At 43.1% G+C, this 19,568-nt stretch overlaps 1 protein-coding gene and 2 pseudogenes across 1 annotated transcript in view; 1 reads left to right on the top strand and 2 right to left on the bottom strand.

The window, feature by feature from the left end:
- EFTUD2 (elongation factor Tu GTP binding domain containing 2) overlaps positions 1 to 19,568 on the top strand; it is a 44,555-nt gene that overhangs the window by 4,848 nt on the left and 20,139 nt on the right. The window contains exons 2-9 of the mRNA XM_036268227.1: positions 1,239 to 1,347; positions 8,476 to 8,641; positions 10,653 to 10,731; positions 11,911 to 11,986; positions 12,457 to 12,522; positions 13,277 to 13,312; positions 16,335 to 16,425; positions 17,162 to 17,244. Coding sequence (XP_036124120.1) covers positions 1,243 to 1,347; positions 8,476 to 8,641; positions 10,653 to 10,731; positions 11,911 to 11,986; positions 12,457 to 12,522; positions 13,277 to 13,312; positions 16,335 to 16,425; positions 17,162 to 17,244 — 702 coding nt within the window. The 5' untranslated portion in view covers positions 1,239 to 1,242. The remainder of the gene's footprint in view (positions 1 to 1,238; positions 1,348 to 8,475; positions 8,642 to 10,652; positions 10,732 to 11,910; positions 11,987 to 12,456; positions 12,523 to 13,276; positions 13,313 to 16,334; positions 16,426 to 17,161; positions 17,245 to 19,568) is intronic.
- On the bottom strand, positions 7,180 to 7,291 carry LOC118635185 (annotated as a pseudogene).
- On the bottom strand, positions 9,547 to 9,897 carry LOC118633946 (annotated as a pseudogene).

Genomic DNA, 19,568 nt, shown 5'->3' with positions numbered 1-19,568 from the left:
TGAATTAGATTGTAGTAATGTGTCTGATCTTCTGATTTTGATGGTTGTATTGTGATTATGTAGAGGAATGTCTTTATTTGTAGGAAATCACACACACTAAAGCAGTAGTTGGCAAACCTTTTCTGTAGTAAATATTTTAGACTTTCTGGACCATATGGGCTCAGTTGCAGCTACTCAGCTCTGCTGTTACAGTGTGAAAACGGCCATAGACAATATAAAGATTGAGCATGGCTGTGTTCCATTAAAGCTGTTTATTTATAGACACTGAAATGTGAATTTTATATCATTAATTTTCATATATCATGAAATATTCTTTTGATTTTTCAACTATTTAAAAATGTAGCCCTGGCCGGTTTGGCTCATTGGTTAGAGCGTCGGCCTGCGGACCAGAGAGTCCCGGGTTCAGTTCCCACTAAGGGCATGTACCTCGGTTGCGGTTTGTCCCCAGCCCCAGTTGGGGTTGTGTGGGTGGCAACCAGTCGATGTGTTTCTCTCACATTGATGTTTTTCTCTCTCTCTCCCTGCCTTTCTCCCTCTCTATCTGACGATAAATGCAAAAATGTCCTCAGGTGAGGGTAAAAAAAACCCACAAAAAATAAAAATGTAAAAGGCATTCTTAGCTTGAGGGCTTTATAAAATCCGGGGACAGGCTAGATTTGGCCACAGGCCATAATGCACCAACTCCTGCATCAAACTTTTAGGTGATAATGAGGCATTGTGTCAACAACATATTCTCAAATAATTTAGGAAAAAGAAAATTAGTTGTACTTTTTTTTTAGAAACCTTCTGATATTAAGTCATTATTTTTTTATTTTAGTATTAAAAAAAGAAGAGTATGGCCTTGGCTGGTTTTGCTCAGTGGTTAGAGCATGGGCCCATAGACCAAAGGTTCCATCCCTGGCCCTGGTAGGGGTCATGTGGGAGGCAACCAATCAGTGTGTGTCTCTCACATTGATGTTTCTCTTTCTCTCTTTTTCTCCTTCCCTCCCTTCCATTCTCTCTAAAAATCAATGAAAGAATATTTTCTGGTGAAGATTAACAAAAAAAAAGAAGAAGAATATGTAAACAGAGACAACAAGTAGAAGAGAGGGAAGCTGGGCAGTCAGTAGATTGGTGTAATTGGAGAGGAGATGTGTGAAGGGAAGGGATATGGTCAACTATAAGCCTAGACATGTGGGGCTATGTCGCGGAGGCCTTGATTACCTTGTCAGAATCTAACTCCTTTTCTTGAATTTTAGCATCATGGATACTGACTTGTATGATGAATTTGGGAATTATATTGGACCAGAGCTAGATTCTGATGAAGATGATGATGAATTGGGCAGAGAGACCAAAGATCTTGATGAGGTAAGACAAATGTATTGATTTTTTTTCTTCTCTTTAAAAAAAAGAAACAACAGAGTACAGAATCATCTTTGCTCCCATAATACCTGTGTACATTATTATATAACTTATTGGGGTCTCATACTGCCCCTAAGAAAACTTAACTACTGAAGTTCCAAAAGGAAATACAAGGTAGTCACCTTTTCTGAGTACAGCTGTACTGGCAACTCCCTCATAAGGTCAGATTTTGAAAGATGAGTAAAAGCAGTAGAAAGAGGGATGCAGATTTCTATGACTCCCCTTCAAAAGAGCTATAGAGGATGAAGTTCAGAATAGTCTGTGTCTTTTGTGTTTTAGCAATGTTCAGAACAAGAAATAGGTAGGCCCACTACTCATTGATGGAGGTGTGACATTAACAAAAGAGCAGGGAAGCAGAACAAAAATCCTGGCTGCCATCTGTATTCTCCATCAGGGAAAATGTCCTTCAAACTAGAAAAAATAGAATAAACACTGGAAAAAGAAAATTGAAGCTCTATAGGTGAAGTGAAAAGAGAGCATCTTACAACCTTAGATGTGTTCAAGTCTCCAGGCCCAGATGCATTAGGTCCTGGATGGCTGAGACCTTGCAGAGGTAACCTGAGAGCTACTGTGGTCATCTTTAAGAAATTGGGAACTGGCCTTGGCCAGTTTGGCTCAGCGGTTAGAGCGTCGACCTGCGGTCCGGAGAGACCCGGGTTCGGTTCCCGCTAAGGGCACGTACCTCGGTTGCAGTTTGTCCCCGGCCCTGGTTGGTCGTGCGGGCGGCAGCCACTCGATGTGTCCCTTCACGTCGATGTTTCTCTCTCTCTCCCTCCCTTCCTTTCTCTCCCTCCCACTCTATCTGTACAAAAAAATGGAAAAATATCCTCGGGTGAGGATAAAAAAATAAAAAAAAAGAAAGATATTGGGAACTGGCTGTGGTGCTAGAAAGTGAATCAGACAACTCATCCTCCTTTTCCTTAATTGTATCTATTGATACAAATAATAGATGGAGATATAAGTCAGGGGTCTGCTGTAGATATTATGTATCTTGATTTGGGCAAGGCATTTGACACATTATTCTTTTTATAAACTAGTTATTTTCTTTTTATTTTTTTATTTTTTTTATCCTCACCCGAGGACATTTTTCCAATTTTTGTACAGATAGAGTGGGAGGGAGGGAGGGAGGGAGAGATAGAGAAACATCGACGTGAAAGGGACACATCGAGTGGCTGCCACCCGCACGACCAACCAGGGCCGGGGACAAACTGCAACCGAAGTACGTGCCCTTAGCGGGAACTGAACCCGGGTCTCTCCGGACCGCAGGCCAATGCTCTAACCGCTGATCCAAACCGGCCAGGGCTAGTTATTTTCTTTTTAAAAATATTATTTTAAAGAGTTATTTTTTATTATACAAGTAATTCATGAATACATTCTCATTCAAACCAAATAGGAAGTATTCCTTTGTTCTTATTCCATTTCACTCTCCTTCCCACTGTAACCACTGTAACATGTCCTTGTAGAAAGAATATGGGCTGGGTCATAGTACAATAAGAAGTCACAGCCATTGAACAATAGGACCTAGAGAGTTTTGATTTATGGGTCACTGCCAGAGCTCTTGTGACATGCCCCAGGCCTGTTCTTGGTCCCATCCTTTTCAACCTTTTTGTCAATCACTTAGGTGAAGATAGAGAAGTTCATAAAATTTGCACATCACACAAGCTAATATATTGGATAACAATCTGAATTCAGAATAATCCCAACAAACTTGAATTGCAGGCTAAATAAAGCCCCAAAATTCATTCATTATTTATAGAGCACTTATTATTTGCATGGAATCATAATGCTGGGATGGCCACAACATTATCCCTGCCCTCCAGGAACCTACTGCTGGCCAGAGGAGATGAAGTACATATAAAGGTGTTTTTTTCCTCTTTATTGATTTAGAGAGAGAGGAAAAGAGAAGGAGAAAGAGATAGAAACATCGATGAGAGAGAACATCCATTGGCCACCTCCTGCATGCCCCCTGACTGGGGATCGGGCCCACAACCTGGGCATGTGTCCTGACCGGGAATCAAACTGGCAACCTCTTGGTGCTTGGGTCAACGCTCAACCACTAAGCCACACCAACCAGGCTAAAAGTGTTTTTAATACAAGACAGGGAAAGACAAGTGCCATTTAAGACATATTAATTTATATCCATGCTAATAGGGTATAAGGAGAGATTACTCTTGGCTGGGATGACCAAGAAAGGTATCTGAGGAAGTCACATTCAAAGTGAACTTAAAGAATGGGTAGACATCTGTAGAGATAGGAAGTAGAATGATTAATGATTATCTAGGTTGGAAATTGGAGAGTGATGGCTAAAAGGTACAGAGTTTCTTTTGGGGTGATAAAAATGATCTGCACCCGATCGGTGTGGCTCAGTATTTGAGCATTGACCCATATACCAAGAGGTCACCAGTTTGATTCCTGGTCAGGGCACATGCCCAGATTGTGGGCCCAATCCCCAGCAGGGGGCATGCAAGAGGTGGCCAATTGATGTTCTCTCTCATCAATGTTTCTATCTGTCTCTCCCTCTCACTTCCTCTCTCTCTGAAATCAATAAAGGGGGGGGGGGGATTCTTATATCCTAGTTCACATGGGATGCATAGATATTTTTAAACATTTTTTAATTGAAGGTATATAACAGTAGAGAGATGCATAGGATTTCATAATAGAGACAGGAAAGAAGGAAGGGCATTCCAGAAATGAGTGCAGTGAGCAGGAGCCCAGAGGTTATGATTTCTCCTCCTGATTGCTGAAGCACAGTTGCTGGGGCATGGCTGTGGGTGTGACGCAGACTGGGAGAGGCCAGACTATACAAGTCCTCGAATGGAGAACTGGGAGTAAGGGGTGACATGATCAAAGCAAGCCTACAGAAGTTCATCACAGTGGAAGGATGCAGTGATGTAGATTTGGGCCACTGTTTGAAAGTACGCAGGGTGTGGGGGGAGAAGGGAGCTGGATGACTAGATGAACACTGGTTATAACAGACAAAGGGAAGTGATAAAAGATGCTTGTTTAGTTTCATTTTAGATTTGTCAAGCTTGAGCTACTGTCAGGGCACTCAAGTAGAAGTAATTACAGGTACTTAAAAATTATTACATAAAATCCTGCACTTAGATTCAAAATAATATCCAGCAGTATGGGTGGGAGGAAACTGGCTTGACTGATGGGGTGTGTGTGTGTGTGTGTGTGTGTGTGTGTGTGATTGATTTGAGAGAGAGCAAGGAAGGGAGAGAGAGAGAGAAACACAGAAAAGCATTAATTTGTTGTTTCACTTATTTATGCATTCATTGGTTAATTCTTGTATGTGCCCTGACTGGAGATTGAACCCACCACCATGGCATATCGGGATGATGCTCTAACCAACTGAGCTACCTGGCCAGGGCTCTTGATGGTTATTTTGAATCTGCCACCTGCAGAATATATGTGGCTGCCAAAAGAGCAAATGTAATCCTAGGCCACATTAATACAGGTAGAATGTAAAGATGGTAGCCAGTTGATTCACCAGTGGAGGGTTTTGTTCTGTTTTTGTTTGTAGGTTTTGTTTTGTTGCTGTTGTTGTTAATCCTCACCTGAAGATATTTTTTCCATGATTTTTATAGAAAGTGAAGCGGGGGGTGGGGGGAGACATCAATGTGAGAAAGACGCATCAATTGATTGCCTCCTGTATACACCCTGACCCAGGCCAGGGATCCAAACCTGCAACTCAGGTATGTGACTTTGACTGAGAATCAAACCTGTGACCCTTTGGTTGGCGTGCCGACATTTTAACCACTGAACCACACTGGTCAGGGTGGGTTTTGTATTCTTTTTTTTTTCCTCTTTTTTCTTTATTGATTTTAGAGAGAAAAGAAGGGAGAAGTAGGGAGAGATAGAAACATCAATGAGATAAAACATCGATTCGCCACCTCCTGCATGTCCCCCACTGGGGATCAGGCCCACAACCTGGGCATGTGCCCTGACCGAGAATAGAACTGGCGAGCTCTTGGTGCACAGGTTGACGCTCAACCACTGAGCCACACCGGCTGGTCGGTTTTGTGTTCTTTTTCTTTTAAATTTTTTTTTTTTTTTTTAATCCTCACCCGAGGACATTTTTCGCTATTTTGTTCAGATAGAGTGGGAGGGAGAGAGAGAGAAAAACTTCGACGTGAAAGGGACATACCGAGTGGTTGCCACCCGCGCAACCCAACCAGGACTGCGGACAAACTGCAACTGAGGTACATGCCCTTAGCAGGAACTGAACCCTGGTCTCTCTGGACCCAGGCCGACGCTCTAACCACTGAACCAAACCGGCCAGGGTTGGACGGTTTTGTATTCTTTTTAAGAAAGAAGTTGACGTGCTGGAATTTGTGTGAAAGAAAGCAGGCGCCCACCTCCCTGCATCTGTGCCATATGCTTTCCCTCCTTTCTTATGTATGTTTTGTCTATGTTTCTATCTACTAGAAACTAGATTCCTTCTCACCAGTTTTCCCTCTGTACTTGATCATCCCCATCAGCATACAGACATGCTGTTAGTTCATCTTAAAATCCCCCTGACCACATTCCCCCCTTTAATTACCTCCCATTTCCCTGCTTCTCAAAGCAGCACATCTCAAAAGAGTTGTTGATGCTTGCTGTCTCCAAATTCTCTCCTCCCATTTTGTCTCAAACCCACTTCTATCCTTTTGCCTCTCTTCTTCCACAGAGACTGCTCTGGTCAGGGTCACCAGTGACCTCTGCCCTAGATCCAGTCCTCCTCTTACTAGACCTTTCTATAGCATCTGACTAGCCCAGCTGATCACTCGGGCTTCCAGGGAATCCCCAGGTTTTCCTTCTCTTTGCTGGCTGGTCCTTCTCAGTTTTACCACTGGTTCCTCCTCATTTCCCTGTCAACAAGCCCCAGGGCTCCATTCCTTGAACCTGTTCTCTGTCTATACTCTGTCCCCTGGTGATCTCATACGATCTATCAAATACCTTGTATTCACTGAGGACTCCCAAATGTATATCTCCAACCTGGACCTTTCTCTTGAACCTCAGTTTTGTACATCCAACTTCCTTCTTAGCTTCTGTACTTGATGTCCAATAGGGCATGTCACCTTAGCATATCTAAGACCTAAACACTGAGCCTCCTCACCCCCGACCCCCAACCTGCTCTTATAGTCTTCTTCATCTCAGTAAAGACAATGCCATTCTCCAATTGCTCAGGTCAGAAACCTTGCCACTTCCCCCGCCCCACAATTCATTAGAATTCATTAAGCTCCTATTCTGCCTCTCTGCCCCCAAAATCCATGTAAATATTGCCCTCATGCCCTGGCCGGTTTGGCTCAGTGGTTAGAGCGTCGACCTGCAGACCAGAGAGTCCCGGGTTTGGTTCCCGCTAGGGGCACGTACCTCAGTTGTAGTTGTTGTTTTTTTATCCTCACCCGAGGACATTTTTCCATTTTTTGTTCAGGTAAAGTGGGAGGGAGAGAGAGGGAGAGAGAGAAGCATCGACGTGAAAGGGACACATCAAGTGGCTGCCACCCGCACGACCAACCAGGTCCAGGGACAAACTGCAACCGAGGTACATGCCCTTAGCGGGAACCGAAACCGGGTCTCTCCGGACCGCAGGCTGATGCTCCAACCGCTGAGCCAAACCGGCCAGGGCCTCAGTTGTAGTTTGTCCCTGGCCCCGGTTGGGGTCGTGTGGGTGGCAACCACTGGATGTGTCTCTCTCACATCTGTTTCTCTCTCTTCCTCCCTCTCTCCCTCCTGCATTATCTGAAGATAAATGCAAAAATGTCCTCGGGTAAGAATTAAAAAAAGAAAGAGAGAGAGAGAGAAAGAAAAAAAATATATTGTCTGCGGTTAGAGGACATATCAGATATGAAACTGACAAGAACAAGTACTACACTTGAACTTAGCCAAAAGGCTGAGAAGTGATTAGAATATACTTTTGACTCTACCTTCAGAACGTACCCAGAATCAACCTCCCCTCACTACCTTCTAATCTTCCTCCTTCCAGTATATTCTCAGTATGGGAACCAGAGTGATTCTTTTTAAAACAAATGTCTAATCATGTTACTCCCCTGCTCAGAATCATTGGAGCTGGGTTTCTCAACCTTGGCATCGTTGACATTTGGGGCCAGATAATTATTTGTTTTGGGGGCTGTCCTGTGTTTTGTAAGATATTTAGCAGCATCTCTGGCTTCTGCCAACTAGATCCCACACACCGACTATGACAACCAAATATATCTTCAGATGTTACCAAATGTTCTCCGGGAAGCAAAATTGCCCCTGGTTGAAAACCATTGCTTTGTGTCTGGTTTCTTTCACTTAGTATAATGTTTTCAAGATTTATCAGTGTTGTGGCATGTGTAAGTATTCCTTTTTATTGCCAAATTATATTCCATTGTGGGAATGTACCACATTTTATTTATCCAGTCATCAGCTGATTGACATTTGGGTTGTTTCCACTTTTCGACATACGAACAATGCTGCTATGAGCATTTGTTCATATGTTTTTGTGTGAATATAAGTTTTTGTTTGTCTTGGGTATGTACCTAGCTAGGAATGGAGCTATTGGGTCATATGGTAACTCTGTGTTGAACATTTTGAGGAGCTGCCAAATTGTTTTCCAAAGTGGCTGCACCATTTTACATTCCCATCGGCAGTATATGAGGGTTCCAGTTTCTCCGTATCCTCACCAACACCTGTTATTTTCTGTCAGAAAAGTATTTTTCTAAAACATTTCTGTGAAAATATTAAAGATATGGACTTATTCTCAATTTCTACCTCTGCTTTCTGGTTTCCACCCTTGGAAGAAGTTATTTTTTCCCTTAAAAGGGTGTGTTGTGATCAGCCATTTGTTTTCTCCAGTCTCAATCCACTTGTGACCAGTGGCCCACATTTAAGAAGGAGCTGGTTTGATGAGAAGAGCCATCTGTAGCCATGGCTTATAGTCTTCTCTTTGTGAAGGATCATGCAAGAGTAGAACTTGCCCCATTGATTCTAGCACAGAACTCAAAATCAGAAGCTGTCAGTATGTGAAGTCATTGCTCTTAACTCGTGTAATGTCAGTTATTAAGCAGGAAAAGTGCGTGCCTCTTCAGCCTCTCTTGCTTTTAGATGGATGACGATGACGATGACGATGATGTAGGCGATCATGATGAAGATCACCCTGGGATGGAGGTGGTGCTACATGAGGACAAAAAGTACTATCCCACAGCTGAAGAGGTGTATGGTCCTGAGGTGGAGACCATAGTTCAGGAGGAAGACACCCAGCCTCTCACAGGTAAGTTAGGAGACACTGGGTTATGAGAGGTGACAGTAAAACTAGAACAATTCATTTCATAGCCATCAGCAATCTTCAGAGTTCAGCGAATGAATTAATTAGTTTTTCTTTACTACTTTCAGGTACTATTTCTGATTGAGATTCAGTTAACCCTGTTTTAATATTCATTAAAACTCATAGCTTTTTTCTAAGGAAATAAGACTTATTTCCTCATTTATCTAATGTCTATTTAGGTGCTCGAAGACTGTTTTTAAGTTCTCTCATCCAAGTAATCCCAACTCCTTTAACCAATCCTCACGATGCTTATTTTCTTTTTTCTGTAATAATTGCCGGTTTTATTCCTCTGGCTAAGAGATCCAGAGATGATTTGAGGTTTACATTTTAATAATTATTTCATTAAGAGTTTAAATGTCCCTATTGCCCTTATAAGCTAATTGCAAATTATTTGATTCTCTTATTAAAAAATTTTCATTCTGTTGGTGACACAAGTTCATTAAAAAATACATATAAGCAAAAAGAAAACACACCGCACAGAAATAAGCAGTTAAGTTTTTGATGTATGCATGTATGTGTGTATACACACATGCACGCACTCACAGAATTTGGGATTTTTATCCTACATATGTGAGCTGATACTAAATATGCTGCTTTGTAACTCAAGTTATTTTACAATATAGAATTAACATATTTTCATGCATTTATGTGAAACTTCCCAATTGAAAAACAGTCCTGGAGAATGGGTCGAAATACAAAATTCAATGAAATGCTGGTTAACAAGGAAACTGTCTAAAACAAAATTCCACCAGATGATTAAAAGTAAAACGAAGGTAAAAGATACGTCAGAAAATGCAAACAGAAAGAAAGCAGGGGCCAGTTTTTATTATCGGATTAAAAATATGTGGAATTCAAGGCCTAAAGCGCACAGGATAAAGTCGTCTGCGTGAATGTCTTTGCTTCCAATGCATCATTACAAACTTGTTTCTTACTCTTATTTCTTCCCTAAGTCTTTCCAACTCATCTGCTCCTCTTAGCATCTCCTCAGGGTCCAAATGCCTAATGGGAGTGTCCTCTTTAAATCCCTAGACAGGTTGAGTCAGCCTGCTTTTGAGGTTTCCTTCTGCTTCCTGGCTTACACTTTCTTCCGAAGGTTGATAATTTCCTTCTGCCTCCTGTGGTACATCTTCTGAAGGATGGGCTTCCTCAGGTTTTGGCATGTTCAGTTGTTTTCCTTCATTTTCTTCACAAGACTTTTGCATGTTGAGTACTTTTCTATTATTTTCTTTTTGAATAAACCCTGCAGGGATCCAGGGGATTTTTCTCCTTCCCTCACTCGATTTGTGTCGCGCTCACAAGACAAAAGTCCTGAAAGGAGGATCCAGGGCACTTTTCTTCTCCAGCAATAGAGAACTGCTACAGGGAAACAGACGATGCTTATTTTCTGAGTAGTTGCATTTTATAAATGCAAGGAGGAGTTTTTGTTTGTTTTTTTATCCTCACCCGAGGACATTTTTCCATTTTTTGTTCAGATAGAGTGGGAGGGAGAGAGAGGAAGAGAGAGAGAGAGAGAGAGAAACATCGATGTGAAAGGGGCACATTGAGTGGCTGCCACCTGCACGACCAACCAGGGCCGGGGACAAACTGCAACTGAGGTACGCACCCTTAGCGGGAACTGAACCCGGGTCTCTCTGCACCACAGGTCGACACTCTAACCACTGAGCCAAACCGGCCAGGGCCAAGAAGGGGTTTTGAACTGACATTGACCTCAACCTATATCCAGCTCCTCCCCCTTTCTTCTACAAAATGAAGTTCAAACTTAGTCCACAATTCAAGATCCTTTACTGTCTTGTGCAAAACAGCATTCCCAGAACTTTCGTAACATATGAGTGATCCTTGAGAATAACATAAATGGATATCATGTATCATACATTCTGAAAGCTCAGCCTAATGGGGCTCTGTATTTTTATGTTTTCAGCTAACCTGCACATCACTGCCTTTTTTTTTTTTTCCCTAGAACCCATCATTAAGCCAGTGAAAACCAAGAAATTCACTCTGATGGAACAGACGTTACCTGTCACAGTGTATGAAATGGAGTAAGTTATAAGGTCTCTCAGCCTCTCCTCATGAATAGCGTAGGTTTGTTTTTTTCACAGGGGTATAGGAGGTGGTTTATGGTTGAAGTAACTAGTGAATTGCAAAAATAAAATCTCTTCCTACAATTTGCCAAGATTTTCTTTTAGTGTATATGGTTTCTGGGATATTTAGTTTCAGTTTTAACTTTTCTCTTGGCTCTCATCCATATCTCGGCTGTTTCCTCTCCTTTCAGACAGAGAGTGCTGAGTAGTATAATTGTCATTGTTGGGCCACCACAGACTATTTTGACTCCACAAAATTGCTAAATGTTTTGAAAACTTCATGATTCCATTTTGAAAAGGAGGGCACAATTAGGTAAATATCCAGAGTGGGTCAAAAGTAGATTTACAGTTGTGAGTATGCAAAATACAGTTTATTCTTATATAATTATTTATTAATTATTGTATTATTTTCCATATGAACAACTGTAAACCTACTTTTACCCAACCTTGTATGTATAGAATAATTTAGACTCTTCAAACTATTTTTGAACGTATTTAAATTGATGAAATGCACTTATATGGCCCTCATATATTAAAGTGCTTGTGACTCAATATTAAATAATGAAACTTTTATTTATTTTTTAATCCTTATTTCAGGATATTTTTCTATTTATCTTCAGATAGAATGGGAGGGAGAGAGAGAGAAACATGGACGTGAGAGGGACACATCGACTGGTTGCCTCCTGCACAACCCCAACAAGGGCTGGGGACAAACCACAACTGAGGTACGTGCCCTTGACTGGAATCGAACCCAAGACTCATTGATCTGTGGGCCCACACTCTAACCGCTGAGCAAAACCGGCCAGGACTTGCCTGAAGATTTTGAAAGGGATAATACTCATGTATGTGTGTCAGTTCTGGTATTTGTGGGTGTTTTTTTTTTCCTACTTGCTTTTTAAATCTCATTATTTTACTGTTGAAATTCTCATGACATTTCACAGATTGCGTCACCCTCATGGACTATTCCAGTCCCAAAGCCAGAACTATATAGATAGAGAAATTTACGTCTGCCTCTGAGCATTCTCTTGTTGGTCTGAAAGTTGTTCCTGAACAACTGAAAATACCTAAAACACTTCTGCACCCCTCCCCATTAGAAAACTTTTGCCAAATTTCCTTTTCTCTTTTCCTTCCTTTTAGTTTCTTGGCAGATCTGATGGATAACTCAGAACTCATCAGAAATGTGACCCTTTGTGGCCATCTCCATCATGGCAAGGTGAGAGAACTTTTATGTACTTGGAACAGGGTTTCTCTTCATTCCTGCTCATTTTTTCAGCCCTCGGAGTCACAGATTGGTGTTTGAGCCCATAAGGCTGGACCTCCTGACTCTGGGGGCCTCGGTGCTTATTGTGAATTCTGGCTTTTCCTAAGCAGCAGGTGGATCCTGTTAGTAAGCCACTTGCATGCCTGAGCCTGTGTCTACAGCTGGACAGAAGAAGGGAAATTGAGCCTTACTCTGATTTTATGTTTTCATTTCCCTGGGGATGCTTGTCCAAGAAAGATTGCATCTTTCATTTGAAAATAATCCTGTGGCTTCATTGTTAATCCTTTGCTGTCCCATAATCCTCCTTGTTCTTTTCCTCCTTTTCCTTATCCCTAAGTGATGTGGTGTATTGGGAGCTGGGGGGAGGGTAGAATGGATTTTCCTCTGCGATTGGCAGGTCTTAACCTTCTCTTTCCTTTCAGACATGTTTTGTAGATTGTTTAATAGAGCAGACTCACCCGGAAATCAGAAAGCGCTATGACCAAGATGTAAGTAGAAATTCTGTTGAGGATTTAGGATGAGCCACTCAGATATACAGGGGTGTGTCTCTCTCCTTCCCCTTCCTTCAGCCTTCCCACTTATGAATAATGATGCCTACAAAGTACTGCTTTATGATTGCAATCTCTATTAATTGCCTTTAAGAAAATAATTACAACTTTCTCAGGAGCATAAAGAATATTAACCAGCAGTGTTTTGGGATGATCTGTTTTGCACTTGGGATTCCTCCTTTGTTATGATATATTCTGACTTTTATAGCCTATTTGTTCCTGTCATAATATTAAAAGCTTCCTCTATAAATATAATACAATTGGACCTTGTTGTTTTCGTGATAAATTTAAATGCCTGTGAATGAGGCCAAGTGTGGCTGCAAGTCTCAGTGCAATAATTGTTCATTCTCTGCCAGATTGACTGTCTTGACATGTGGGTGTTTGATGAAGGCTGGATATGTCTCCCTTTACCACTCTAAGAATTTGGTGCATTTGCTATAATTTAGTTCTCCAGCCATACCTGGTCTTCAGTGACCACCCCCACCCCCAAAAAACACATCCAGGAGCATTTTCCATCTGCGAAGGCACTGGTTTCATTGTTTGGAATTTCTGTAGGGATACCCTGCTCTCTTCAATCTATTCTCCTCCTGAGGCAGAAACCGTTGAGTTGGGAGGTGGTGAGGGAAAGTGATTGATGGTGTTTGTGGGGAGAGGAGTCTGAATTCAGTTGGTAACAACAGTTTATTTTTTTTAGCTGTGCTATACTGACATCCTCTTCACAGAGCAAGAGGTAAGTGTGCCTTGGGAAATCCAATTGTTGCCCGCACCAGACCCAGCAGTAGTTTTGTAGGGAATGTAAGGACCCTTTATGATAACACTGGTCCATACCACACCCACTTCTCTCACTTCCACCTCTTTATTGCTCTGCTTCTACCAGTCATCCCATTATCTGTAACTTGAAAGAGAGTTGGGTAAACAAGCTGTGGGGTATAGGCCCCCTACCCATGATCGAGCCTGCAACTCAGGCATGTGCCCTGACCAGGAAGAATCTAACTGGCAACCTTTCAAATGCATGTGCCCCGGATTAATGTGGCTTAAAGGGCAAATACTAAGAGGTGATGTGTACATTTATGCTATAAGTTATGCAAAAGCTCAAAATGAATTCTTAAATGATGTCACCTTAAAATCTGTAAGATGACTTAATCCACATGACAGTGCCTTTCTAGGAGTAGCTTCTCTCTCTCTCTCTCTCTCTCTCTCTCTCTCTCTCTCTCTTTCTCTCTCTTTTTAAGATTTTTTTGAGAGGAAGTGAGAGGGAGAGAGAGAGAAACATTGATGTGAGAGTGAAACATCAGTCAGCTGCCTCCTGCATGCCCCCTACCCATGACTGAGCCTGCACCTCAGGCATGTGCCCTGACCAGGAGGACTCTAACTGGCAACCTTTCAAATGCACAGGAAGACACCCAACCAACTGAGCAACACTGGCCAGGGCTATGAGTAGTTTCTCCTTAAGAATGGGTTTGTCGCCCTGGCCGGTTTGGCTCAGCGGTTAGAGCATTGGCCTGCGGTCCGGAGAGACCCAGGTTCAGTTCCCGCTAAGGGCACGTACCTTGGTTGCAGTTTGTCCCCGGCCCTGGTTGGGTCGTGTGGGTGGCAACCACTCGATGTGTCGCTTTCACGTCGATGTTTCTCTCTCTCTCTCTCTCTCCCTCTCACTCTATCTGAACAAAATATCGAAAAATGTCCTCGGGTGAGGATAAAAAAAAAAACCAAAAAGAATGGGTTTGTCTGTCTCTGTGCTTTTCTTTCTGTATAAAGGAGTGGGCCAAATCTGTCTTTCCTATTCCAACTGGTTGTTCTTTCTTTGTCTTCATCTGGATCTTTATTCCTCTCCTCTAACCCCTTGTCTTTCCCCCTATTATTTCTGTCTCTCTTTTTTTTTTTCTTTTATCCTCACCTGAGGACATTTTTCCATTTTTTGTTCAGAAAGAGTGGGAGGGGGAGAGAGAGAGAGAGAAACATCGATGTGAAGGGACACATCGAGTGGCGGCCACCCGCACGATTCAACCAGGGCCGGGGACAAACTGCAACCAAGGTACGTGCCCTTAGTGGGAACCAAACCTGGGTCTCTCTGGACCGCAGGCCGATGCTCTAACCACTGAGCCAAACCGGCCAGGGCTCTTTTTCTTTTAATTTTTTTTTTTCTTTATTGATTTTTTAGAGAGAGAGGAAGGGAGAGGGAGAGAGAGAACTAAAAATATCGATGAGAGAGAACATCGATTGGCCGTCTCCCGCATGCCCCCCACTGGGGATTGGGCCCACAACCTGGGCATCGGGCCCACTACCTGGGCATGTGCCCTGACCGGGAATCGAATCGGCGACCTCTTGGTGCATTGGTCGACACTCAACCACTGAGCCTCACCAGCTGGGCTGTCTCTTTTTCTTGAATGACTACATAGTCAGCTCAAGTACATAAATATGGTTAACTAAAGAAACTTGAGACACTGGCCGGGTGGCTGAGTTGGTCAGAGCTTGATCCCATACATCAAAAAGTTATGGGTTCAATTCCCAGTCAGGGCACGTACAGAAGGCAACTGATCAATCTCTCTCTCTAAAATCAATAAAAACATATTCTCAGTCTGGCCAGTGTGGTTCAGTGGTTGAGCATCAACCTACGCACCAGGAGGTCACCGGTTTGATTCCTGGTCTGGGCATGTGCCCAGATTGTGGGCCCAATCCCCAGTTGGGGGCATGCAGGAGGCGGCCAGTTGATGTTCCCTCTCATCAATGTTTCCATCTCCCTCTCCCTTCCCCTCTCTCTAAAATCAATAAAGAAAAAAATTTGTTTTTGATTTGTTTTTTTTTAATCCTCACCTGAGGACATTTTTCCATAATTTGTTCAGATAGAGTGGGAGAGAGAGAGAGAAACATCGACGTGAAAGGGACACATCAAGTGGTTGCCATCCGCACGACACAACCAGGGCCGGGGACAAACTGCAACCGAGGTACATGCCCTTAGGGGGAATTGAATGCCTATCTCTCTGGACCACAGGCCGACGCTCTAACCGCTGAGCAAAACCGGCCAGGACAAAAAATTTGTTTTAAATAACAAAACATATTCTCAGGTGAGTATTAAAAGAAGAAAGAAAGAAACTTTGGCCCTGGCCAGGTAGCTTAGTTGGTTAGAGTGTTGTCCTGATAAGCCAAGGTTGTGGGTTTGATTTCTGATCAGGGCACATACAAGGAGCAACCAGTGAATACATAAATAAGTGGAACAACAAATCGATGTTGCACTCTCTCTCTCTTGAAATCAATAGAAGAAACAAACAAATAAACTTTGAATGGTACATGGGATAAACAATCAACAAATGTTAGCTACTCTTTTTTCTGAATCTATTTATTTGACTAGAGTTTAATAACTGCTCCCTGTTATAGCTTATCTTAAAATGCCCTCAGATTATTTCTTTTTTACTTACATGATGCTTGGTTATTATTTTTGTTTTCAGTGTATCAGGAGGATAAGTCTTTAGGACCCTTGATTCTCTGTTAAGGTTTAATACAGCTTTGCTTGCTTATTCATTTTTAGTTTTACTATTTGAACTACCCCTCCTCCCTCCTCCCCCAAAAGTAGCTGTTTAACATTAAGATAATTCATCTTCAGGATCATTCTGGTTGGATGCCTAGATACAAATCATACCCACTACAAAGAGAGAAGTCAGTGTAATTTACTAGCAACTGGCAAACCCCAAGAGCAGAATGAACCCCTCTTGCATAGGAAGAAGTCTTAAGCACTCTCTTTCTGTGACTTTCAGAGAGGTGTTGGCATCAAAAGCACTCCTGTAACAGTGGTTTTGCCAGATACCAAAGGAAAATCTTACCTCTTCAATATCATGGACACTCCAGGTAGGACATTCCTTGACTCTGGCTTCTGGCTAATTAGCAAGTGCTGTGCTCCAGGCCTTTCATTTTGGTCCTCTCTTTACTCTTCTCTAGAATATTTAAATTTTAGGGAATGTTATTCATTTATTCACTTGAGCCTGTGTCAGGCCCCTTGTTGATGCTATGGTAACAAAGGTGGGTCTGACATAGTTCCCTGCCTCAGGTACTCTCGATCTTTTGAAGGAGACTGTGGGAGCAATACACCAACTACTTGCTGGTGGACACACATTACCATGGGAGTGTGCCTTGCCCTGTGGCTGACTGTTTATCTTTTGGAGATGACCAAGTGGGCAGAGTTTTAAATATGAAAATTTGAGTTTTGACAGATTGGCCTTCCTTGCCCAATGCCCTTTATACCTGTCAGCTCTGCCCCCCACCAGCATCTTGCCAGGTACTATATCTCATGTTCCAGCCCTCCTTTGCCTTTTCTTCTGCCTCCAAATTGTCTTCTGTCCCACAGAACTCTGATTACTGCTAATTATGCTAAGCTGCTATGTGAATGTGAATATGTTATGCCCTCCTAGGTAAAACACTTCCTTCTTTTTATTTGGGGACCTCCTGTATAAAAGTTTAATCCTAGGGTGTGACTCTGATGGTGGAATTTTATACACTGCAAGGAGCTGTGGGGAGAAGGGAAAAGGGATACTGGGAGTTCACATGCTTTGCTTAGTTGGTGACTTAGTTGGTATTTGCTTTACAGGACATGTGAATTTTTCTGATGAAGTCACGGCTGGCCTGCGCATCTCAGATGGAGTGGTCCTTTTCATTGATGCTGCCGAGGGTGTGAGTTTAGACCCCTCCTTCCTGTTAGGCTTGCCCCACACAATGCCTAGAATACTGAGCAAGCTGGGAGCCAGAGAGCATGCGAGTCTGTAGGATTAAGGCTCACATTTGCTCTAAAATTAAGGCAACAATTAAAGTTCAAAATTAATATTCACTATGAGTTCCTCACTCCCTGCCCAGTGAAGCTCAAAATGAATGATAGGACCTATTGCCATTCAGAAAACACAATGATAAAATGACAAATGTAAATAAAAGGAAGGGAGGAGAATATATTTGTATAAATGGATTTTATTTTTTAATATGTTTTTATTGATTTTTTTCTTTTTTAGAGAGAGAGGAAGGGAGAGAGAGATAGAAACATTGATGTGAGAGAGAAACATCGATTGGCTGCCTCTTGCATGCCCCCTACTGGGGATTGAGACCACAACCCCAGGCATGTGCTCCAACTGGGAATCGAACTAGGACCTCTCAGTCCATGGGACGACACTCATCCACTGAGCCACACTGGCAGGCTAAATGGATTTTAAATATTGACTTTTTTCTAATCTCGAGAGAGATTGGAGTTAAAAGGCCCAGAGTGTCTTTTATATTTCTAAATTGAAAGATTAGATGGACTTCTGGTCAAGATGGCAGTGTAGGTAAATACGGTATCACGTCCTCCCACAACCACATCAAAATTAGAACTAAACTATAGAACAACCATCATTCAAAACCACCTGAAATCAAGCTGAATGGAAGTCCTACAACTATGAAATTAAAGAAGCCACATCAAGACTGGTAGGAGGGTTGGAGGCGTGGCAGGGGCTGGTCCCACACCCATGTGTGGTAGATAAAAATCAGGAGATACCTCGGTTGGGAAGGGCCCCCTGAGGAGTGAGGGCTTCCATCCTACACCAGGCACCCAGCTCAGGGTTCCATTGCCAGGAAGAGAAGTCCCCATACCTTCTGGCTGTAAAATACCAGCAGGAACCGAGGCTGAGGGAGGCTGAGGTTGTGGGAGCCCCAGGCAGTTCCTTTTAAAGGGCCCACTCACGGACTTATTCGGATCTGTTCCCTCAGTTCCAGTGTAGGGGAGGCAGCTTGAAAGGCACCAGAGACATACAGGGAAGAACTGAGTTGTTTGGCATTGGGGCAAGGGCTGGAGAGGTGGCTTTCTTCTGGACAGACGTGCTGTCAGAGGCCTTTGTTCCTTTGGTGAGCCCTTCCCCCACAGAGCAGGCAGACAGCTGCCATATCTGAGACTCCAGCAACCTGTCTTACACTGTTTGCCCGACCCTAGTGATTCCCTGAGGCCCCGCCCCACCCAACTTTCAGGCCCACCTAAGCTGTTGCCAGTTGCTTTACCATAGGATTGGCCTGTCTTGGCTCCTGCTTCAGATTTTCCTAAATTCTCTCAAACAAGCAGCGTCTGGTCTCAACAAGCCTCATACCTCTCATTAGTAGCCCCAGGCCTGGCACTAGAAGCAGCCAGCCTTGGTTCACAACTTAGCTTTGCCTGGGCACCTCCAAGCCCAGCACAAGAAGCAGAATCTGCAGACAGCTTTGTAACTTATGCCTGATGGCCCCAGGTAGAACACAGGTAGTGGCTGACCTGGCCCCAGAGCCAGCACACCCAGTGGACAGCTTCAGACCACTGCAAAGCACCACCACCCAACCACCTCCACAAGTGACACACTCAAGGAATGGATTCAGTGGCTACCAGAGCCCTGCTGAAATAAGTCTTGCTCTGTGTAGTGGGCCCCTGCACAGCTGATCATCCAAAGTAGTCAGACGTCGGTGGGTAGTGGGCACAGCCAGTTCTTGCAGCTGATCAGCCTGAGTAAAACCCTCTCATTGATGTGCCAACAGCAATCAAGACTCAATTACAACAGAAGATTGTAAAGTCCACATGAGGGGTGCACTTCAAGGGCCCAGCTGGGAGACCAGGGAGGCTGTGCCACTGGACCCAACAGGACACCTACTACAACAGGCCACCCTAGTAAGCGCTGGAGACATAGCAACTCTACCTAATACATAGAAACAAACACAGGGAGGCAGTCAAAATGAGGACACAAAGAAACATGTCCCAATTGAAAGAACAGAACAAAACTCTAGGAAAAGAACTAAATGAAATGGAGATAAGCAATCTGACAGATGCAGAGTTCAAAACACTGCTCATAAGGATGCTCAGTAAACTTAGTGAGAACTTCAAGGATCTTAGTGAGGGCCTGAAGAGTGTAAAAAAGGACCAGTCAGAAATGAAGGAGGCACTAACTGAAATAAAGAATAATTTACAGAGATTCAATAGTAGAGTAGATAAAGCCAAGAAGCAAACCATCAATTTG

Source organism: Molossus molossus, unplaced genomic scaffold (assembly GCF_014108415.1).
Source record: "Molossus molossus isolate mMolMol1 unplaced genomic scaffold, mMolMol1.p scaffold_m16_p_19, whole genome shotgun sequence".
Classification (NCBI taxonomy): Eukaryota; Metazoa; Chordata; class Mammalia; order Chiroptera; family Molossidae; genus Molossus; species Molossus molossus.
Note: the sequence above shows the minus strand (reverse complement) of the source record. Positions and strands in the feature narration are given on the sequence as shown.